This window comes from Solea solea, chromosome 18 (assembly GCF_958295425.1).
Source record: "Solea solea chromosome 18, fSolSol10.1, whole genome shotgun sequence".
Lineage (NCBI taxonomy): Eukaryota > Metazoa > Chordata > Actinopteri > Pleuronectiformes > Soleidae > Solea > Solea solea.
Window position 1 is genome coordinate 3,870,737 of NC_081151.1, and position 24,857 is coordinate 3,895,593.

Here is a 24,857-nt window from a genome sequence, read left to right on the forward strand (position 1 = left end):
GAGATGGCATTAACCAAAGCAAGCAGCCAGGCACATGCCTCACTGGCTCAGTTGTCATGGGTGGAAAGATGATGGGATGGGCGGGGGGGGGGTGACTGATAAGAAATAACATGTTGCTGGGATAATGTGGAAAAAGCACCATTTTTAACACTTTAAATCTCCATGGCCAAGTGGAAAGGGAACTTGGCTTGTCACCGGAGGGTTGCCGGTTTGAGTCCCCACCAGGTGAATGACATGATGACATTAGACTGAGTTTCAAAGTAAAAGTGCTTGTTTTGATATAAAATGATGTATACTTCACAATAAAAAAACATATTTATGATGCACAAAAACTGAGAAATTGAGGAAATAATGACGAGGACAACTGTGATTAAAACATCTTAAATATATGTTATTTAATATCGCATGTAATACATTTAATAAAGCAGTAATTACAACCGAATGTCTTATTACGATTATGAAACCGTATTATGAAACTATTATTGACACCCCTGCCCTAAGGGATTAATAAAGTATAAGAAAAAGAAAAGAAAAGAAAAGTTTGTTACGTTGAATTGTTTTTTTTGTCGTCACGTCACAGTAACATAATAACACACATTCAAAAGTATACGTACAAAATGTTTTCTCTTCAAACTTTTCCAGCAGGAAAGAAGTGTAAAAGTGTGAATGACACACAGACACAGACACAGACACATAGACGCTGTCTGTCTGGTTGCTCTGGGCCCAGGTGGCACAGGGTCATCAGGCCTGGCTCTGCAGGTACGGATCAGCTGGTACGGATCCACAATACTTACCCTTTAATCCTAAACAGGCACCAGCTTAAAAAAAACAAAAAAGAAAAACACAGGGTCACATGCCGGTGACTTCACTCATATCCAGCTACAGCTGAGACACAGCCGAGGATGTGTGTGTGTGTGTGTGTGTGTGTGTGTGTGTGTGTATCAAAGAGCGTGTGATGTGTAGTTAAGGGGGCAGCCCATCACATTGCATCACATCTGGCCTTCTTTTTACTTCTGCTGCTGTCTCTCCTCCGTCTCTCACACTCTCTGCACTTTAATGCAGGGAGAGTTTTGTCAGCAGCGTTCGTGGGAATTCCCTGGAATCAATTCAGGACGGGGAATACCTACAAAGCACACACACACACACACACACACACGCAATCCTCCTCTCACCACAGGAAATGAAAACTGTAATATGAACTCACCCCCGGTCTGAATGAAAGCCCATTACAATTCATTTTCACCACAGCAGCCAGTGTACACAGTGGTGGTTTCTTCTGCGGGTAATGTTTTTGCTCCACTGCCATATTAACCACTGTCACACGCTCAGCAGTTCACAGGGAAGTTAAACGCTGCTCATTCAAGAGTCAACTTTTAACCTCTCACCCTGTTTGTGCGTAGTGAAGGAAAGCAATGGAAGTGTTTGCCTCTTTACATTTGCACTTGCTTAATGGTGTTATAATCTGGTATTCTGAGCAAACCATGCGGAAATAGTTTTGACATTATGACATAATGGGGGGGGGGACATTTGGTGCTTCCTTAATAGTAGCTCATGAAGAGATTAAAGTCAGAATTCTGAGGAAAAAAAGGCAACATTCTGGGACAAAAGTCAGAATTCTGAGATTAAAGAAAAAATCAGAATTCTGAGATTAAAGAAAAAATCTGAATTCTGACATTAAAAAAGTCAGAATTCTGAGATTAAAGAAAAAGTCAGAATTCTGAGAAAAAAAAGCCATAATTCTGAGATTAGTCAGAATTATATGAGACTAAAGAAAAATTCTGAATTCTAAGAGAAAAAGTCAGAATACTGAGAATAAAGACAGAATTCTGAGATTAAAGAAAAGGTCAGAATTCTAAGAGAAATAGTCAGAATTCTGAGATTAAAGACAGAATCAAGAGTAACCTTTTAACCTGCTGTGTGTACTGAAATATGGTTAATCTCAGAATTCTGAGTTCTGAGATATAGAATTCATGCTGCTTTGGCCCTAATACTCTTCCGTACTCATGAAAATGCTTGGATTGGATGAGCTTCATAAATACTCAGTGTCGCCCCTTCCTTCTGTTCCAGGACCTGTCCGGCTCCATTGATGACCTCCCCACAGGGACGGAGGCCGGTCTGGGCTCAGCCGTCAGCGCCGGTGGCTCGTCCTCCAGCAGCAGCAGCAGCAGCCAGGGGGAGCAGGGAGCCGCGAGTAACCAGGGACAGTCACCTTTCTCCCCGCACGCCTCCCCACACCTCCCCAGCCAGAGGAGCGGGCCCTCTCCCTCACCTGTTGGCTCGCCTGCAGGCTCCACCCTGTCCCAGCAGTCCCGGTCTGGTTCTGGACCCATCTCTCCTGCCAGTGGCCCCTCTGCCAACTCCACCACCGCCGCACCAGGTAGGACTGCTGTCATCAGAGACTCGAGAATGACTGCGCGCGCACATAAATCTCGATAATCGGGTTTCTGCCGCGATGAAAGGTGCAACCTGTAGCATAATTTTATTACTTTAATCACCACAAACAAATAAGACGACAACTGACAAGATTTGCTGTTGGTGCCAGACACTTCATTGCATCTTTCCCTGTATACCACAGAGTTAGATTCCCTGGGAAATTTGCAAAATTGCTTTACACCTTAAAGAGAAATTGCTTCATGCTCGTGTAAGAAGAGACTGCTGTTTGGAAACAGAGTTACAAAACAAGTGACTTCACTCCGATAGATCCTGAAATCCTCTTTTTAAGCCTCCAGAAGCACAGTTTGGCTGAGAGATGTTCAAAGGCGTCACCTGCAACCAAATTAGACAATAGCAGCTGTCAATCAAAGGGGTGTCCGTGCAGATAATGTGGAATTAAAAAAAGACTTAACTTTGACAGAAAAAGAGCTGCTGTGACATCACAGGTTGGGGCGTGGCCAGAAGGCGCTCCCTCATTAGGTGTGGGTCAGTGTTTACATGCTGCATAAACCATCACTGGAGCAGCTGCAGAGGCAGTGGCCTCCGCTCACCTGTTGCTGCTGCTGCTGCCGAAAGCGTCTCAGTTATCACACACCTACATTTCTGCTTGACCTTTCCGCTTATTCTGCGATTTAAAGACCTGCGAGGCGACGACTTGATTTGTTTTTAAATATGTGCATTTAAAAAGGATTTTAAAAAGGTCACGAGGGAAACTGACCCTGGAACACGATCTGCGTCTTTAGCTTGCACCTATAGCAGCAGTGCTGATATTTAAATCACATTTACTGTGCTTTTGTGTCACATGTTGGTATAACCAAAGCAGGGAAAGGTGAACCTTTTAATAATTCTGCTGCTACTATATGTACGTGTGTGTGTGTGTGTGTGTGTGAAGACAGCTTACACAGAATAATTCCTTCAGATCAATTTTCCTTCCTCTAGCTTGGATCGAGCACAGAGCTGCAGCAGAAGAGCGAATAATATCAATCCAGCTTTTTCCAGACTCTCGTACTTTATCTCTGGCTCATTTGAAATCTTTATTCCGATCACTGAGCAATATCACAGCGAAGTGTAAAAGTACTTCATGGAATCTGTCTCGTTCATTTACTTTTGTCCCTGCATCGTGTGGATTTATTAAGTCTTGATCGCGGCGATTTTTGGAAAAAACATTTCAGTGGATTTTTCGCTCCTTTTACTGCTCCTTAGATTGCAGACATATTCCATTATATTTATGTCCAGACAAGTGCTAATAAATTGAGAGTTACTCCTCACATCTGATTTGTAGCCTTATCTAAAATACGTCAGGGTAAACAAGACACCGACAGGATTATCATACAATGCACGGTGTGTCTGTTTGTCTCCCGGGGCCATGAGCACATAACCATTTAGATAAACACAGAACGGTATAAACAAGTGTTATACTGTTATATACCCCCCCCCCCCGGTCATCCTCCTGCCACCTCTCTGCCCACATGAGTGACTGACCGGTGCATCAGCACGTCTCAGACCTGTCAGTCACTCTGACAAGGCGGGGCAAAAAATGTCTTGAGTTAGATCCTAATGCCAGCTCCTCCTAGTGAGTGACGCTAATGAAAAACCAGGACAGTGTTTTTTTTTTATTTTCCAGGCACATCGTGCCAAGAATCATGATAAGGATTTGGAGCGAGGTGACGAGACGGGAAGCGAAACCGATCGCCGGGACGTGATTAATAAGAGGGGAAAAAAACAAAAACATTTTAAAATATTCCCCGTGCCAAATAAACGGTGATAAAGCGTGGAGCTGTGAGTAACATCTGACATGTTTTAGTGGCTGTAGTACAATCAGTTTGAATTAGATCAAGAAGCAGCCAGCCTGAGAGAGGCACAGGAGAACTAATGTGGTTAGCACACATCTGATTACTGACGCTCTGCTCTCTAACACTTCATCACAAGTTAGGATCTCAAGTTTAGACACTTTGGTTAATGTTGTCGTCACAGCTGGGTACAAAGTCGGCGAAGGGAGGCGGGAGGAGGGAGCGGGGAAGTTAACGAGCGACACATTTGTCTGTATTTGTGTGTTTGTTTTGCTCTGTGAGATTTGTGTCTTCACCGCTCGCTGTTTTGTTTTTGGTTTTTTTTCCTGAAGCACAAAAAAAAACATGATCATTATTCAAAGCTGTTGTGCGAACTACAATGTCCTCTAAGTAAACAAAATAAAGCAAACATTAATAAGCTAATTAATTAGTGTGGAAAAACGGAAGCGGTAGTTTGAGCTCTAATCAAGAAAAAGTCAAAACCCACCGCGTCTCCATTTCTTCTCCTGTATCTGCCGTCTCCTCTTTAATGGACTCTGCCCTCGGATCATTTAGACACGGAGCCGGTCTGTGATGATCTGCGTCAGACGAGTGCAACAAAGAGCTTGTGCTGCAGTGTTGTGGCAAACTTTATAATTCATATTTTACTTCCAGGCCTTTCTGCGTGGAGTTTGCATGTCCCCCTGTGTGTGTGTGTGGGTTTTCTCCAGGTTCTCTGGGTTCTTCTCACTGTCCAAAAACATGCAACCCTCATGTAAAGGATGTAAGCAGTAGAAAATTGATGGATGGATTTAACTTAGGGAATGAGTCAAAAAATGACGCTCTAATTTAATTCAACGCAAGAAGTTCATGATTTGAATTGTTCATTTTAGTTTCTTGTGTTTAAACATCAGAGTAAGAGGCATTTCTGTTGTTTTTGCAACTTTCCTCGACGTAACAAGAGGCAAAGTTGATAAACCTCAGGTTAATCCAGGTTACAGTTTATAAGAGTTTGTCTATAGTCAGAGTTATGTAACATTGAACCCTTAGAACACAGAGCATGTTAGCTGCTTTTTTCCATCACTATGTTTAAAACGTACAGTATATAAGAATGTGCAATATAGAGTGTCTTATATCCTTTTTTTCAGCACAACCTAGACAATCTGATGAAAAAAAAACAATAATTTTCACCAGCTATATAAACACAACTGAGCAAATACTCAAAATGTTTAAAATTGGATTGAATTTGTGAAACACGTCGCAGTTCAGAGTTCACATGGCTTGTTTTTATGAACAAAAACAAAAGAAAAAAGACTATTTTTGTGACTTCTGCACAATTATTGCTACTTTATATCGCGACTAAAGATGTGATATAAAATGAATCATAACTTTGACTCAACAACACATGGGAAGACGAAAAAAAAACGCTGTTAAGTAACAGCTGGATAAATAGTGGGAGCATTTAAAAACTTTTCATACGTGTGTGTGTGTGTGTGTGTGTAGTTATGTGCGCGTTATTCCGTCACCGAGTGATGCGACGTGTCACACGGCTGAGCACTCGCGACCACGGGCGTTACACTTGACAGCGAGCAGAGGGGAGAAATTTCATCATGTCATCCTTTTCACCTGGCTCTCAAACACACACACACACACACAAACACACACACACATAACACACACATGAATACACATCCATACATAAACAGTTTATGTCATTCGTGTGTGTGTGTGAAATAGTCAGACAGTGGGAGACAGATTGCCAGCCTGTCATACACCCATACACTTGCACAAATCTATCTTGTCGGAGCTCCACAGCATGCCTGTGATTCTCTCTCGTTCCCTCATTTCTCCTCTCTCCCTCTCTCCCTCTCTCCCTCTCTCTCTCCCTCTCTCCCTCTCTCTCTCTCTCCATGAAGCAAATCCAATACACTGTAACATTATCCAGGCCTCGACTTGCTATTTGGATTCTCTCCCGGAGCCAAAAAGGCACACACAGGGCCAAATTGATTTTCCTGTTGCGCTAGATTTGTGACAGTCGAGCAGAAATCACATTGCTCAACCGCCAAACCCCTCACTCCCCCTCCTCCTCCTCCTCCTCCTCCTCCACCACATTGTATGCGCATACACACATATACACAAAAACAGGCTCTTATGCGCACACAACCTTCCTTCCTCCCAGAGTCTCTGAAGCAATTCAGAGAGTCCTCTGAATATTTTTCTCCTCTCCGTGAGACATTGGGGACGAGGCAGGCAGAAATTCATCTCTTATCTGGATGGATGTGGGGCGGAATTGGAGCGCAGGCGTTTCGAGCTTCCATCATCGACGACGAGCTGTGGGAGAGAGAGAGAGAGAGAGAGAGAGAGAGAGAGAGGCAAAGTCATCAAGTCAAAGTGCAGAACGCGGCGTCCTGAAAGAGCTGAGCCTTCAGAATCCTTCAGTTCGCGTTGCCCCCAAACGCAGCAGCCGGAGCCGCCATCAGATATGAGGATTTGCATGTGTTTCCAAAAACACTGCATCGTCTGGACGCTTCTAGATGTAGATAACACCGGGGCCGGCTGTGTGCTCTTGAGTGTGCACATGGCTCCGGTTTGACGAGCTGTATCCAGGTTGACAACCTGTCAGCGTGTGGCGTCACTTCCTGTCATATTTAACATGGCTGTCACTTCTCCCCTAAAAATGTGTGGAAGACAAATCCATTACCGGGCTTTGCCGGGCCGAGGCTGATAACACACGGATCAGACTTTTCACAAACGGAGCACAGACCCTCGCGTGTCATCAGCTTGGATCTCTGTCGCTGCTGTGGTGTTGATTTGTCTGCTGACGTGTGAGGGGGAAAAAAACACACAAAATATGTTACAATCACAATAAAATGACTGCTTTCCTCGTCTTTAAGCAGTTGATATTGCTTCAAAAATCACTTTGCTGAACTGATCTCGACTGATAATTTATCATTAAGTATAGAAAACACACACAAAAACGCCACTTGAGATCGAGTTATAATATAGTTGATCCGTATGCTTCTTTTAATTCAGAGATTTGTCATGAATCTACTTTTATTGTGAAGTACATCTTGTTCCATATCAATACAGCCACTTTTATTTTGAAATTCCGTGAAATAGTAGACGATGCATGAATGCACACACGAAAACAAGGAGAAGAAATGTTCGTTTTACAGTAGTTTATATAGTTTTTTCTTATTCCATCCTGCAGAACGTGTATAGTAATGTTGTGATTTTTACATCATAAACGTAAAGATTCGAAGCGCCTGTGTTATTCCATCTCTTTGTGCTTGTGTCTGAGCACATTTACACTCCAGTCTGTTCTGTCTGCAGCAGAAAATCACAAATACTCCACAAATATTTCCTCTTTTATTTGTCTCTCCCTTGTTCTTCTCTCTCCACCAACGTCCTTCATGGTCCAGTTAGAAGTGCCTTCCCTCCCTCCCTCCCTCCCTCCATCCCCCCTCCCCCTGTCCCCTGTCCTCATCCTCTCTCTTCCCTCTTCTATCTTTTTTTTTTTTACCCTTCTGAGTTTTTATTTTCTCTTAAAGAGGTGATTGGAGCTCGAGGGTGAGCACTTGGGAAAGTTTAAGCTGTTTATCTGCGCTTCGCTTCAAGTGCTTCCAGGGCCTACAAAAGGACATAGAGGTCAGGGTGAGTGGAGGAGGGAGAAGGAAAGGACGTTAGGATACAAAGAGGGAGAGAAGGCCAGGCCCGTCCATTTTCTTATCTCAAGGGTCCGTTCCTGCCCGTCTCCTCCAACCTGTTTGTATCCACTCTTGTCCTTTTCATTGCCCCCCCTCGGCCTCGCCTGGAGTTTTTCCAACTGAGAAAAAAATAACACATTTTATATGCAATTATGTTAATGAGAACCACAGTGAAGCCTGTTTCCCACACCGGGGTGAAAGGTCAACCGCAGACGCCTGGAAGGAACCAGAGTGATGACCTGAAATCGGGCTTGCACGCACAAAATTGGCAATTTCTTTTCAGAGAAATAATGTCAGTAAATGACTTCCCAAATGAGAAAGAAAAACAGATTTACAAGCTGTAACATCGGACCAGAACACACGCCACGGGGCCGCTCATCCAAAACTTATATTTTCTCTCTGCTCGTGGGGGAAAGTTATTACAAGAAAGCAGCAGAAGAGGGCGGGGGGGGGGGGGGGTTGAATGTTTATGCCAGTGTCTTTTTTGCGTTGTAGAATGTGGAGCCAAGCGAGTTTTTCTCGTCACACCACTCCCAGAGAGGCTGCATGGTGGGAACGCTGCCTCTGGCTGTCCTTGTCCCTCTCTCTTTCTCTCATTATTTTTATCGTGCTCGCTTTCTCTTATGTTCCCTCTTGTGTCTCACGTTCCCTCGTCCCCACCCTTCCCTCCCCATCTCTGTTTGCCTCCGCTGCTTTCTCCGCTCAGAGCGTTGCTGTGGTACAGGCCTCCCACTGAGGAACAAGGCTGGATTTTTCCATCCACATTTCTGCCTCTGTTATTTCTTCACATCTCTCCTCCAGCTCTCTTTCTCCACTTTTGTCCTCTCTTTTTCTTCTTCTTCTTCATCCGTGCTTCAAACACCACCATCACTAGCACAACTTCGACGTCTCCCCCGTCTCCCCCCCTCCCGTCTCACTTTCTTACTTACGACTGCTCGTGTTGGAAGTGAAGCAGCAAAATGTCCTCCCCACAGGCGTTACACTCGCAAAGAACACCGTCGGCCAAAACAGTAAGAGAGAGAAAAAGAAAAAAAAGATGCCTGCGTGCTGTGTTAGCCGTTTAGAGAAATCCCATTCTGACTCCGACTGAAAAACCCCTAACTGGAGCACGGTGCACAATTATTTTCTCTCCCCAACACCTATTTCCTTGCCTTCTCTCACTCCATTGCTCTCTCTCCCCCGCAACCTGCTAGCTGTTTTTTAGCTTAAGCTGCACTTTTGCTTTACTTACAGTTGCTACTCAGCGTTGGAAAGTAATGAGGACCTTGGGAGAGCACTTGTTTTGCGAGCCACTGCAGGCCTGCACTCGTCCCCTATAGGGAGAGTTAACTGGCATTAGCCCCCGGCTTGAAGAGGCATTGACTCGCACCCATTGAGATCTAAACCACCATTATTGGAGCCTGCTGTTTATCTGCTTCCCCCCCCCCCCCCAAAGACGCAGCAATTGGGGGATATTACCTCTGTTTGTGGGTCTGTGTGTGTGTGTGTAGGGTGGTGCAGGTGTGCGTGCAGCCTTAGGGTTGTATTAAGAGATGGTGCTGAAGCAGCCCTTTCTCTGTATTCTACAGCAGTCTATTAGTGCTCACCACTGTTACCTCACTTTAGCAAAAAAAAGAAAGAAACATGGCCTCGCTGCTGCAGGGCCTCTGCTCTGTGTTTATGAGAAACAGTCAGGCAGTGTGTGCGTGAGGGGGGGGAGGGGTGTGTGTGTGCATGCGTGGTATAGGCAGGTGGAGGCGTCGCTGCGTGTTTGTGTGTACATACTGTTTAGCAGCACAGCCTTTCAGCTGCTCGCGTGCATACATCAGCTCCACTCCAGCACCTCTCTTTCATCGGAAATTAATGAAAGTCTTTTCATCGACTGACTTTTCTTCATCAACATCACACACACACACACACACACACACACACACACACACACACACACACACACACACACTCTAACTCTCAGGCACAGTAGCTTTTAAGCCTAATATTATCAGGGCCCTGAAACAAAACAGAAATATGGCCACAAGTACTCTCCCTCAGCTTTGAACTACCCCGGTATTTGCGTTTGAAACCCTGATGAAAAAAGCTTCAAAGACCAAACTCCCCCCCCCCGTCTTCAAAGTAGACTCAGGGTTGCCTCAACGGCCCGTGTGTGGAGGAGAAATTTAAAATGCGTGTTGGGTTTTTAGCAAGGAACATTATCTCAAAAAATGCAATGAACTCCCATTACTTTTGGCCCTCGCTGCCTTGTACCGTGCGGAAAGAGTAGAAAATGGATGTGCTCGCTAAGTGGCTTTTTACAAAGAGGAAATTACAGTGATTTGACTTTTCAGCTGCTTTCCAAAGAACATGCTTCTGTTCGTTCCCAGTGTCTTCGGGCAGCCCGGCCTGCCCTCCTGATACTCAGACATCAGACCTGTTCATCTTGGCAGTTTAATGGTCTGTGGTAAGGACAAACATTTGCACAGGTGCACTCACGTCTCTCATCAAGAGGCTGTGAAGCCGAAACCCCCAAAAAAGTCACATGTCGCGACACTTGACTCAGTCCTCTGTGACTGTTGACGTGCACAGAGTCTGTCATGGTGCCAAACGCTCTCTGGAAACACGTAACTGTGATACGTGTTCCAGCCGCTTTGCTCTCTTCATTTCAAATGTTATATTTTACATGTGTTTGGTTTTTTTCTAACATAACTTAACTTTTCCGAAGTGCTCACGTGGCACGGATCTGTGCCGCAGGTGCACCCATGGTAAATTGCCATGGGAAGTATACACAACTCCTTATATGGACATGTTTATAGATCACACATTAACACGTTGTGATATAAAGTAGCAATAACTGTGCAGAAGTGCACAAAATAGACAGTTTTTTCTTCATAAAATGTGTGAAAATTCATAAATTCAAGCTGATTTTAAACATTTTGAGTGTTTTTTGCTCAGGTGTTTTTATAGAGTTGGTGAAAATTAAAAATCATTTTCATCAGATAGCCTTTATTGCACATTCTTAAAGCCTCCATATGTATATACTGTACACTTTTAAACACAGTAGTGGTAGTAGTAGTGTTGTAAGGGTTTATGCAAATGCCTGTGTTTCCTACGCTGAGGGAACAAAAATAGAAGCACAGCAGTTTTTATTGTAAAGTGAATATATGAGAATGAATGAGTCATTTTCATTGTAGTGTGCTCTTGTATTTGTGTGCATAATATATATATATGTGTGTGTGTGTGTGTGTGCGCGCGCTCAGCTGGGAAAACGGGAACGTGTAAATTGCGAGCCGTGGATAAAGATGCCAGCTGAGCGACGGGATTACAGTACATTGCCCATGCCACTGATGGTGCCCATGTGCTAATTGTGTTATAGAGCATCTATGGGAGGGAACATGAGTGTGCTCACGAAAGAAGACGCACAAACACACGGCGATCTAACTGCAGGACGGACACATATGTATCGTCCATAAATAATCATATACATTTATACACTGTCACTGTTAACCTTGAAAAAACAAAGTTACCCGGCTTCGTAGACGCTCTTCCATATATTTGCTTTGCATTCTCATTCATAGCTCGCTGTTTTCTGTGGACGGGCAAAGATATACAGTCGGCTCCTGCTGACATTTAGCTCTCTCTCTCTCTCTCTCTCTCCCTCTCTCACACACTCTCTCATTTTCTCTCCCCCAGCAGCATGCAGAGAAGCACTGCACGTCAAAGATTCGGGTGTATGAATTATTAATGGTATGGATTAAACGTGCCAGGACTCACCGTGGAGCCTGTTTGTTTTATTTGGACGTAATTATTTAATGGCACCTTGTTAAAAATGATAGGAGGAGAGGAGAGGAGAGGAGAGGAGAGAGGCTTTGTTTTGAAAAGTATTTGTTAGTGAAATAATTATGATGTGCCCCGAGCTTCACTCATTCACGGCATCTTATCTCATCTGTTTTTAAGTATCTTATTTTTTGTCATTATTATTCTCACTCGTATGTCTTTGCATTAATCTCGTCTGTGGTGAGAGTTTACATGGGTGTGTGGAAAAGATTAGTGAAGCCATCCTATTTATACCTTCACGGTCACACACACACGTACACAGACACACAAACGGTACAAGCTGCTGTCAGCCATCCAAACAAACGCACACCGACAGAGGAGCTGGTGCCTGGCACGCATCCTCGCACACACACACACACACACACACACAGGTTAGCCTTTATCGTAAGGATGACTTTCATACTTTAAGGGATCAGTAAAGGCTTCTTTCTCGCATCCACCTATTTAAAGTTGTGATGACCCTCTGTGAAAGTATTTAGGCTTCAACAGCCAAGACATCTAACCTTACAGAGTACACACGACTGCACACACGATGACGACAACGTGAGTGCTATCGCAATATTTCCCGTTTTTATTTTAATTACGTATCACACAGTTAGCTCAGCAGCTGTAGTTGATGCATGAACAGCTTGTTCCCCCTCCGTAACCTGACGCAATTAAATTGAAACGTTTCTCAAATTATAATTTAAATACACACTCGATGATAAGTGCACTATTAATCACAACTAGAGAAACTCACTCACTCTCCCCCCACGGTGTCAGCACACTGTCTCTTTCTCAAGGTTAACCCTTTCTTTAACAGCGAGCACATCGCAGGCGACACGTTTACGCAAGCGCACTTTGCGTCGCTGCGATTCCGCGGCGGTTTGTGCAATCGGAAATAAAATCCAGCGGTTTCTGAAAGTTGAGAATTTACACGTCAAAGCGGAGAGAGTTTTTGGACATGGAGACAAAGACTCAAACAAAAGTTATTTTAAATACGATTTTTACTGTTCAAATTGCAAATTTAACACACAAAATCTTCATTTTAAATAGTTAATACACGGCTACACGGTTGGTGTAGTGGTTAGCACTCTTTGCCTTTGCAGCTAGAAGGCCTCCCCCCACGACGCTCATGTGGAGGATGAAGCGGTAGACGATGGATGGATGGAATGAATACACTATTTAAACATGCAGTAAATTGCAGAAGTTATTCTGGGCAAAAGCACTTAACTCGCAGGGCTTTTTTTTGGACTTTTGTCCTGAATCCAGATCCATATCCAGATCTCTTTGGTTTATGCTTGTAAAAGCCAAACGTAGCTAGAATATAATTTAAATTTAGGACTTTTCTTAAACAGTCTGACGTCGTCAGAACACAACCAGTGTTTCAAGTTATCTCCGAGTCGCTCCAACATCCGCACGCTGACGCTTCCCCTTTACTTCCACCGCATGGTGACAGACTAACTAATCGAATATTCTCTCTTTGAAGCAGCACCACTGGATCTATTCATGTATGAGGTGTGTGTGTGTGTGTGTGTGTGTGTGTGTAGAATATTTCAGAACATATCCTGTCTGCTTTTGTGCTTTTATATTTATTTTGTTGTGTGCTTAAGTGTGTTTATTTACACTTGTTTGTTGTAGTTTGTGTGTGTGTGGGTGGCTGGGTGGATGGAAATGTTGTTTATGCAGTTTTATGCAAAGCAATTATGTTGACTTAATTGGGTTTGTTTATGTGGAGAGTGTGCCACCCCCAGTCATGTATTACTGCCATCATGGACAGACACATCACACACACACACACACTTCTGCGAGCAGCACTTTCTACTGAATAATGTGAAGTGTTCCTCGTTTGTACTGAATTCATATTCAGCGTGAGTTGTACGGACGCTGTAACAACACGAGTGGAAGTACAGCGATTGTGCCGCACTTCATAATGAAGTCGCTTTTTACGTTTGTCTGGGACGGAATGTTTCCACTTTTTAAGAAGCAAATCAAATCAAATCGATTTAATCCTTCAAAAACTTTTTGTTTTATGTTTGAAAATGCACTGATTTGTGTTTTTGTTTGCGATTCTGACCATGGGCGGGGCTTAGGAAGCTGTTTGTCACATTAGAAACATTTGATACTTACAATTATTTATATTATTATCATATATTATTTATAAAACCGGAAGTCATCCAGGCTTGGAAGTCACTGTCCGTCTGGAACTCGTTCCCCAAGTTTCCCCCGTCAACGTCTGACAAAATAATTGTACATATATAATGTTTATAATCTGACAAACATTAGATACTTACGATTATAAGTTCTCCAAGCCTGTGACTCCTTCCAGTCCATTAAGCTAAGCCAGTTCACTCCAAAACTCACTAGCCAATCAGCAGGCAGCTTCCTCAGGCCCGCCCACAAGTGTATTTTCAAACAATAAAATACAATATTTTTGAATGATGACAAATCTAATTCCATACTTGTTCCGTTTCCTATAAGAACGCAAATCAAACGCTGTAATTGTAAAAAAAAAAACAACAACAACTATGTACATCATCACCACTGTGTCTCACAGTACAGAATTATCCACACAAACGTCTAGTTTTAAAAATAACAGACCACTTTTTCTTCCGTCTTCATGTCAAAATCCAAAGATAAAAGGTTAATTTAGCATCTCTCTCTCTCTCTCTCTCTCTCGCTCTCTCTCTCTCCCTCTCTCCCTCTCTCTCTCTCTCTCTCTCTCCCTCTCTCTCCCTCTCTCTCTCCTTCCTCTGGGCCAAATCAATCCAGCATCGTCTCTGTCTGCCGCTGCTCTAATCAGACCCTCAACTCAACTATTGGATTTCACTGGAGCAGGACGCAGACCAAAGACCCGCGCTGCCGTCAAATCAATGATCCTCACACGGCTGTGGTTTTTCTATAGGGGATCGCTCGGGTTTTACTGCTTACACTAGGAAGTGGCACAAAGCTCCAGTGACGACACACAGCGTGTCCCGTGGAAGCGTATTTGTCGTTGAGCTCATAGTGAATTGCAAACAGCTTCATGCAGAGTGGACGCGTGTGTGTCTGTGAGACACTAGATTCAGGGTCCAAATAAAGTTTCAGCCCGAGATTGCTTTGTTCTTCTTTTTTTTGTCAGTCACATGACCGAGCCTTTTTCGTTGCCATTTAATAGAAATGCAGAGAGCGAGAGAAAGAGACAAAAGTGATCCTTCAAGGCCCTGATTGCTACAACACTTCCTGTGTTTCAGGCACGGCAGATAAGAAGCAATTATAAATCCATTTTCTATTGATCACTCTTATGCAAATATGGGAAAATTCTTCTTCTTCTTCTTCTTTTGTTTTTTCTTTATATGTCAGCTTTTGTTACAAAGACAGGATTGTACCATTGTGAGTGTGAAAGTGTGCCGTTGCCATGTGGACGTCTGAATCTTCATGTACTGACTCTGTGTTGCTCCGCAGGCTCCACTGTGGCCACACAGAACACTGGAAACGGACCGGATGGAGGCCACCCACCAAACACCCGCTCACCTATGGCTCAGGACAGAGGTGTGTATATTAAGTGTGTGTGTACGTGTGTGTGTGTGTATGTGTGTGTGTGTGTGTGTTCTTACAATCCCGAGAAATGCACAACAGTCACAGACTGTTTTCTTTTGCTTGCTTTACCCACTTTACCCATCTTTGTCATAAGTGTCGGGGCAAACCCCCTCGAGTCACATTGATGGATTTCCATCAGCAATTGTGGTGAAAACAATGATTCCCATGATCCCACGCTGCTTCCTAATGTCATTAAACGAGGTCTTTTGTTATTGTTTTGATTGAGAGGCCCAAAGCAGCAAAAATTACACGTTTAATGCACGTGTGTATTTTTACGGCACATGATTTCCCCTCTTTTGTCGTGCAGTGTGATTTTTGATTTCTACTTCCTGAATGTAAATTCAAAATCTATTCCTCCGCAATTACGTCAAGAAATGACGTTATCAAAGCGACGACAACAGGAAGTTTCCCTTTGTTTCCCTTGTCTTTTCTGTTTCTTTTTCGCGTTCTTTCTGGTGTACTTTTTTGCGTGTATGGAAGCATCTGCCCGTGTCACCGATGTAAACACTATTGCAAGACCGGCAAGGTCTTGGTAGATGATGTTGCATTTACTGTCTGGTTGAATCTTGTCCTAAATTGTGCAGAAAACTGGTTGACAAGGTAAAGGAAAACTTCCTGTTGTCTAAAAAAAAAAAAAACCAAAGACACTAAGTTCAAAGTAAAACAACAACAAATGATCACAAATATAGACACAAATAAACAAGCTGACGGTACCATGTGTGTGTGGTTACGCACGGATGACTGAAGCACACATTGAAAGTGTTGCCAGATTAAAAGAGACAGTTAAGTAGGAAAAAAAAAACACAACGTGTCCAGATGGAAACAACTCAACTCAACTTTCCATAACAGCGAGCCGTGAATAACGACTAGTGACACGAACAAAAGGAAAACAGGAACGTATGAGAGGGTTGGTTGTAAGGCAAGACTCGATGAGGGACTTGTAACATGAGACATGTAAACAGTGTTAACCTGCTGCTCCACTATGAGCTCCCTCACCACCCACTTTGCATTTGCTTCACAGGTGCACACACACACACACACCAAGGTTTCAGGATTATGCTTCATTGGTGGCCAACGTAGGTTAAGGGGAAAAGACCGCTAACCCTTTAACACCTAAGCCTCAAAATGTCCATCTGGGCTTTTTCTTTTGGCTTATTTTAACCATAAAAGGTCCAGGAAATGTTCAGTAAGTGATTTTTCCAGAAAAACTTTCAATATCTGGCAGTAATTTACAATTTACTGCATGTTAAAATAGTGTTTTAAGAAAAAGCACTGCAGGTGTACACGAACAACAGATTTTGCATGTTAAATTTCAATTTTGAACAGTATAGAACATATTTACTAAATAAAAAATTGAGTTTTTGTCTCAATGTCCAAAAACACAGGCCTTTTTTCCAACTCTCTCTAGTTGGATTTTTTTTTTCTTCCAATAGCACAAACTGTCGCGTAACTACTGTAATGCAAAGTGCACTTAAACCGCGTTAAAGGCCGTAGTAACCATACAGTGACCATACACGTGTGTCGGACACGCAGTGGAAATAGTTTTCATCAACTTCTCGACTGTCTCCAAAAATCAGTGGAATTGCACATTTCAGAAACAAAGGAACAGCATCTCCACAACGTTGCCAACAAAACCCCTGAAAGTCTAGTGTGTAACCTTAATGGAATAAGTGTGATGCTCCCTCTCTATCACCCACCAAAGAGCAGTTAAGTCAGGGGGAGACAGAGGGAGTGGATGGATGAAGACAAAGAGAGAGCGAGTGAGGCGCTGTAAAAGGTTATTTCCCAACATGATGAAATCAAGCTGGAGATTTAATGCCGCTCTCTAATGCCTGTAAACCTCCAGCCCTCCCCAGCCCAGTTTAGGGGAAAAACGCTGTGCCAGTTATCAGGACCTGCTGTTATTTTTCCTTCTTCTTTTTTTTTGTGTTGTTGTCAGGATTAAGCCCCCTCCTCTCAAAACACGCACGTCCCACTTTGCTCAAGTGCTCGCCTCCCTAAGAGCCTCTTTCCACTCTTCATTTCCATAAATCCGCTGAATGTCCCTTTTTTCCCCCCCCCCCACATTCTCTCCCATGCTTTGCTGTTGTTATTGTTGTTGTTGTTGTCGTCGTCGTCCAGTTGAGAGCCTCGTTCGCCTTTCTAGAAAGAGAGAAAGGTTTATGTGTGTGTGTATGTGTGGAGAGGGAACGAAGCAGAGGGAGAGAAAATCCTTGAATGTGTTATTTGCTTTTAGCACTGTCTGCAAAATGTTTCTTTCCCCATCCATTTTCCAGGCAATTTAAAGTGCGGTATTACAAACTGTATTTTTTTTTTCTCCTCCTCTCCCAGAATCCCCTTACCCTAATGGAAGCAAAACATTACAATAATGTCCTCGCTCCTTAAACCCAACACTCGCAGCCTAAGCACTTTCAGGCCCCGATCGCTCTTTTCCTCCGCTGCGCTGTCTTTCCTTCCCACGCGCACTCTCTCTTTCTCTTTGCTTCTTCTTAGCCTCCGTCTCTTTGCCACACACACATACAGCTTTTAGTTTTCTCCTTCTTCCCTGTTATCCACCTCCCACAAAGAAACACAAATATGTTTATGTATTTACTATGAACACTGTGTTTTTTAACCTTTTAACACCTAAGCCTCAAGATGTCCGTCTGGACTTTTTGGCTCATTTTAAGTTAAAAGCATAAAAGGACCAGAAAATGTCCTGTGAGTAAGTGCTTTTTCCCATTTTCCCACAATAACTTTTCAATATTTGCAATTCACTGCATGTTAAAATAGTCTATTAACAATTTATAATGCTGAAAAACACTGTAATTGTACATAAACACCAGATTTTATGTGTTTAATTTGGAATTTGAACAGTATAAAACATATTTAAAAATAAAAACCATTGAGTTTTTGTCTCAATGTCCAAAAACAGGTCACTTTTTCCCTTTCCGGGCGACAAAAACACTGATTCTCCGGCTTCCTGCGTCATCGTGAGTGAAATTACCGTAATAACCACATGTAGTCTTTGGCGTACAACTTCTCAACTTTCAGAAACCGTTGGAATTTTTTCCAAATGGCACAAACTGCGTGTGCAAGCGTGTCGATCTGCGATGCGCTCGGTGTTAAAGGGTTAAACGTCAATCTCATTTACGCTTTGTTATTCTCTATTGTGCAAGTGTCAGCTAAAGCAAGCCTGTCATTTCCCTGAAGAGTCCGCTTACACTCACACTTTGAACACAGTGGACAGTCGTAGAAAATTATAGAAATATACAGTTGGGCTAACCCAATCCATTTAACCCAGCACACACACACACACACAGCACTCACTCTTCCCTCACTGGGCCTTCCAGCGACCTCTCCTCACCCATGCTGGACTGGGAGACCTTTCTGTGGGTTTTAAAAACAAATGGAGCCGCTTTAAAGGGCGAAGCCCGAGCGACGGTTGGCTTCAAATGTCATTTTGAATGGCGGCGACGGCGGCGGTGGTGCCGGAGTTTGGGCCACAGAGACTTTGACGCATCTATTGACAGAAGAGCTTAGAATAACACAGCAGTTGTGATGAAATCATCGGCATATTCTTTAGAGAGTCAGAGCAGAAGAGTTTTTCATGTCTTTGTTTGTGTCTTTCAGGATTCATGTCCGGCATGCAGAGGAACCAGACCGCCTCCCAGTTTGCGTCACCTCAGTCCGGACCCTCCATGTCCCCACACCCTTCACCCGGGGCCCCGTTGTATCCTGGAATGGTTCCGTACTCCCAAAGCGGTCCCACGGGCGCCTATGGACCACAAGGATCACAGTATGGACCTCAAGGTAGGAGCCTGTGTGCCTTTCCTTTTGGAGACATAATTTAAACAACAATTACAACAAAATCAACATGTTAGTGCTTTAACCATGCATATGGTTAAATATAACCCAATATATATCAAAAGAACTGTTTTTCCCAATATTCTTATTGGATTTTCGAGATTACTACACCCTTGAATCCACTTTGAGATTTTTGATAACTCATACCCCCAACCCAACGTATAACGCTCAACAGTCCTTGGAGCATAAAACATAAAGCGGCTCCTGTCGCTTTATGTTTTATTTTGCTTTTGTAAATTGATTTCTCTCAATCTACGGTTGTTTTCACGTTTCCAGATTAAATACTAATCATGAAAACAACTAACGGGGCCCGTGGCTGTTTTGTCTTTGTTGTTGACTTTTCCATGACATCAGATTTGTGCAGCGGCTTTTTGTGCTTTGTCTCGTTGGTAATATCGGAGCGATGAATACTTCTATTCAGTTGTGTTTTGTCGAAGTTTGGCGTCTTTGTCTTTTTGATAGAAGTTGGCCTGCGTTCCGCAATCACGCTGGACCTTGACACCTGTGTCACTGGCTTCAAAGGGAATTTTGCTAATGAGGAATACAAAAGACGCATGAAGATCTTCTGTTTCTACATCTGCCGCTCTCTCTTTTTTCTTTTTTTGTACAACTCATCCATGCACACACAGACACTGTGTGAGGGTCCAGCTCTCAGAATATTCATGAGACACTTGAACTGTGGACTCACCTCTCGACTCTGCTCATGATATGATGATGAGGTGGCTCCAGACTGACAAGGAAGACTGAATGATGACGAGCCACGGGCCGTTTGTTTTAGTCTTGTGAAAGACAGTACGCCGTTCTTTTTCAGCGACTATGTAACTCTTTTAGAAACTTGACTCTATTCAACACAGTTGTGACTAAATATAAAAGATACAAAATATCCTGTTAGCCTCGTAGATTTTAAAGGAATACTTCACCAATTTGCATTTAGCTTTGTATTACTAGAATAGAAGTAGTATTTTTGTCTATATCTTCATTCTTTTCTTTGTTACGTGCTCACCGCTGACACTTGGTCTGAGGATTGAAACTGCAACGCTAATTCCGCACTTTTTAGACCCACTCGAAGGGGGACGGGTAACAGAACCAAGTGTCCCTGGTGGGCACGTTACAAAGAAAAGAAGGACGATATTTCTCAACTCAGGGGAAACTGAGATTGGCAATTTTTCAAAAATGCTCCCCTTATTCTACTAATACAAAGCTAAATGCAAGTCTTCCTTTAACATACAGCTAACCTCGGTCACTGTCGTCGTTCCAGATAACGTGACCTAATTTCAAATCGCTTCGTTAAAGGTCTCTTTTCGAACATATATGTTTACATGTTCCAGAACAATCATGATAATGTTTTCCAGACAGTTTTTGTTGAATCAGACGCATTAACCGTCAATTTGAGCTTTTTTTTGTGATAATTACAAAAAACAAACAAGTAGAAGGGGGGAAAAAGTTTGGGTAATTTCCTGTAATTACCTCGTCTTTCGCTTACTTGTTTTTCCTCCGACGTTTTCTCCGGGCCATCCAATAAACACCGACATCTGCTGTTGTACTTTGTTTTCCTGCCAGTGGCAACGCACCAGATGAAACATTATGGCATTTTTTTGGTAAATGTGTGTTTTAATGTGTCACCTTGATAAATGCGTCCATCCATGCGCAGGGTTTTTTTTTTTCCTTCCAAAACTGTGGCCTCTCCCTCACATTCATTAATGTTGATTAATAGCCCTAATGCATTCGGTATTTGGTCTCCTGCCTCCACCCACTCTTGTCTCTCTTAATGTGACTTTGGCTGGGACGACAGCCCAGTCAGCATTTAGAGAAAGAAGGAAAAAGGAGGAATAAAGTAAGGACAGAGTGACAGCGAAGCGGACTTGCCTGGAAGAGGCTGTGGAGGCTGACGAGCGTGAAATCTCCATGACAGGAAGGATGTTCTGATCAGAAACAGAAAATCCAGGCCAGCTCTCCTTAACATAAATATTCAGTACATGTACTGTTACTACGTATCACAACTTGCCTGCAATCGATCCTACATTAATGTACATTAAGTGAAAAGTACAGTAGAAATAATTGCAGTGGTGTGATGTAGTATGACACACTAATATGTGAACACTACTCGCACTCAATACAAGCTGAACTTTTCCTGAACTTCAATCCACAATCAGGGATATAATAAACATTATTCCCAAAACCAGTGGAGTGCATTCCAGCAACCTAGTTTCCAGTCCAGGAAACCATTCGTATTGACTGCAGGTCAGACGTACGACAGGACAGACAGCTGCTGGTCATTGTTCTTAATGACAGCTCCATCTGCTCCCCCCCCTCCCCCCCTCCCTCCCCTCCCTCCCCTCCCTCCCCTCTTCCCATCACACTAACAAATTAGCTAACACAGAAAATCCACTCCAAGTTCCTGAACTGTGCTCTCTGTTTTCTTTGGCTTGTCTCAGGCCTTGTAGTGTGTGTGTGTGTGTGTGTGTGTGGTGTTGTGTAACATGAAAGACTGCAGCAGTGTTCTTTTTGCTCTAATCGAGGCCTGTAGTGTTGCATGCCAGGTCGGCCACATACACACACAGATACAGTGACACATGAGGCTGAAGGAGGATGTGGTGCTTTTTTTTTTTACAAACAATCAGGATTTATTTATTTTTTTAAGTTATTTCCCAAGACCTTGGATTAGATAAATCTGCTTCCTAGACTGTAACCAAAGACCAGCTTACACTCAACCACTGCCAAAGGTTTTTCCCGTTTGATGTTGTCTGAATGAAATGAAAGAAAAAAAAAAAACTTAAGCTGTTTAATGTTTCAGGCTGTGCCTCGAACGCCATGTTTACCCCGAGTCAAACTAATCTGGTACAGTGTGTTGAAATCAGGGTTACAGATGAGTCAAACGGCTGCACTCGGACCTGGTTTGGAGCCAGCGCTGCTGAAGACTGTGGACACAAGACAGACAGAGGAGGAGGATATCAAGCCATTACAGGAAAGGAGATTTGGAGTCTGTCTCGACGATGCTCTTTCTCCCCGCCATTGCATCGTCTCCCAGAGGGGTTAAGCACTCCGCTGGTAATGGCCATGCTTCAGACAGCACTTTTTAGGTCTTGGTGCCTTTCCGCAGCCAACGTGTAATTCAGCCAGTAAGCCAAGCCAAGAGAGGGAGTGGAGTTTTTTTTTTTAGAGGAAATTGACAGTGTTTGGAGCTCGGCAGCCCCAAGGCGCAGCCCAGCTCTGCTTAGGCTCAGACACCCTGTAGTGGAAGGTGCTGAGATGGCTGAGAGAGGCTGAGAGAGGATGTGAGGGCCTTAGGCGAGCAACGACACAGCAAAAAAAAATAAAAAATCTGTCCCAGCAACTCGTACATGTATATTGCAGTCTTATCTTGGGTCTTTAAACAGTATAAAGCAAATTAAAAACTTTAGAAGGGCTCAAAACAGCTGCATTAGCAAAGTTTGAACTTGTAAAAATAATGTTAAACCAGATAGCACCTCATAGCATCCATACTTAGTACCAGGATGTCTTATCCTCGGTCAAACAACAGCCTGACCATCCCTTCCTCATCCACAAAAGAGTCAAATCGACAAATGCTGTTGTCCACTTCTTTTATACGTGTTCAGCATGGACAGTCTCGCCACGCTGCCGTCCTTGGGAGCTCATGCATGCAACCATGTAATCTGCGTTCCACTCCGTATTGATGGAGTTCACAGATCCAGAGGGCACGTTCACCCGCACCCGCACACACACCTCACTCCACTGTAGCTGGTAAAATGACTGCCTCGGCTGTTAGCATCGGCCCGGTCCATTCTGCTGAGGAGGCGGTCGGCGGTAATCTGCTCGGTCACACTTGGAGCTGTCCCGCGGGAATGCAGGGATTAAACCTGGGCGTAGGATATGGCGTTTGCTGAATGCGTGACCATGGCCGGGAATTTCCATGTAATTGTGAACGAAGCACCACGAGCTCTCCTCCTCCTCCTCCCCTCCATTGCGCTATAAATACTACCGTGACTCCCCAAAGGCAGCGAGTGCTTGAGAAAGCAGACAGGAAACTGTGGAGTGACCCACAAGGACGCAGAGATGGCACAAACAAGAAACGACATCCTCCTTGTCCTGTTTTCCTTGTGTCCCTCCGTGATTGGTTACCAGAGTAAGATAATAAAAAAAAGAGGTGTCGCAGGAAAAGTAGGTGCGGTAGATGACACACTTTTGTGCACTATGTATATATAGGCCTATATATGTTTGTCTGTCTGGACTTTTAGACTTGCTTTAGTGCTTTTGCCTTTCTGACAGTTAAAATGCTGTATTAACTATTTAAAATGAAGAAAAACAAAAGGTTTTATTTAGAAAAATGAAATTTTAACAGTATAAAACTGAGTTTTTGTCTCAATGTCCAAAAACCGACCAAAAAAATGCTTTTAGAAACCACTGGAATTTTTCCCAAAAGCACAAACCGACACTTAATTACGGTAAAGCAAATGTGTCGTCTGCGATATGCTCGGTGTTAAAGGGTTAAAGTAAGTCGCTGATAGCACAAGCTAAGAGAGTGCGTTTCTTCCTTGCACCCTATTTAAAGACCTTGAGTTGGGTTTTTTTTTAGCACTCACTCTGAGTTGAAACAGTTCATCTGAATGGCACCTTCAGAGCCTCAGAGAACATGAATGACACCTATAATTTCAGCGTTGATCTCCCAGTCATTTCAAAGAGTGGGTTACTGTGCTATTTGTCCTTGAAAGAGTGTTCTGGCACAGCATCAGACCTTCAGGAAGTGAATCATTCTTGTCAGGACAGAGCAAGACTCTCGCTTCAACCCGGTCCCACAGCTACTCTGTCTCTCCTTTGTCAGCCGAGGCAAACACGGCCCTCAACTAGAACATTCGTGAGTGGTATTACATCCTGACTGACAAGTTCTTTCAGTGCTGCGTGTTGACATAAAAACACAATCCCTTTTCTTTTGAATTTGGCACTAAAGCATAAAACGGTCAACTGGAAACTTCCAGACTCAATGTTTTGGGTCTTTTTGCTCATCTACTAAAGACGGTGGGGGGGGGGGGGAATCAGAGTATTCAAATTGGACTGTGTGATATAAACAACTCCCAGGGAGGTGTGCTGGAGCCAAAAATCACAAAGTCTCCAGTCCACCCAGGCTACAGAGAATGTATGGCAGGCAGCCATGACATGGGGTTCCATAGCTGTCCAATGACGGCTGAGAGAGGTCACCGACTGAGGCCTTGTTCGTCTGCGGCAAACGGCGAGTGGAAAGATTCTGGGAGGGAAACCATGTCCAGGATTTTCCACAGCTTTGTCGGCTGTCACTTACGAGTGGAAGATACATAGAAATGTGCCTTTCTCTGGTTTCGCGAGGTCTCAGATGTATTATTTATGCATTTACACAGACAAGCAGATGGACACACACACACACACACACGTGTGCACCAATATGGATCCTCCTGTGTTCGTTAGCAGACACCGTTTCTTCCTGAACGCTTCCCTATTTTAGCCCCAAAACCCTTGACAGGTGTCAGCCTTACTCAGCTCATCGACTCACCAAAGCCTCCCCAGAAATAATCCGCTTCTTCTTTTCCCATCTCCCACTGTAGATTTCATCACAATTTCTGGACAAATTCGACTGGAGCTGCTGACTTTTATGGGAAAGAGTTTTATTTTGATTCAATATAAATCCTATCTCGGGGGTTCAGGGGCACGAGTTTGCCCCCCCCCCCCTCCCTTCAATCTGTCTGTCTTCCTGTCTTTCCGCCCCCAC

At 43.6% G+C, this 24,857-nt stretch overlaps 1 protein-coding gene across 7 annotated transcripts in view; it reads left to right on the top strand.

The window, feature by feature from the left end:
* The window catches only part of LOC131444521 (AT-rich interactive domain-containing protein 1B-like), a 204,799-nt gene that overhangs the window by 150,546 nt on the left and 29,396 nt on the right, over nucleotides 1-24,857 (top strand). For all 7 annotated transcript variants that reach the window (XM_058614911.1, XM_058614906.1, XM_058614910.1 and 4 more), the window contains 3 exons: nucleotides 2,068-2,377; nucleotides 15,140-15,226; nucleotides 18,887-19,066. In XM_058614911.1, coding sequence (XP_058470894.1) covers nucleotides 2,068-2,377; nucleotides 15,140-15,226; nucleotides 18,887-19,066 — 577 coding nt within the window. The remainder of the gene's footprint in view (nucleotides 1-2,067; nucleotides 2,378-15,139; nucleotides 15,227-18,886; nucleotides 19,067-24,857) is intronic.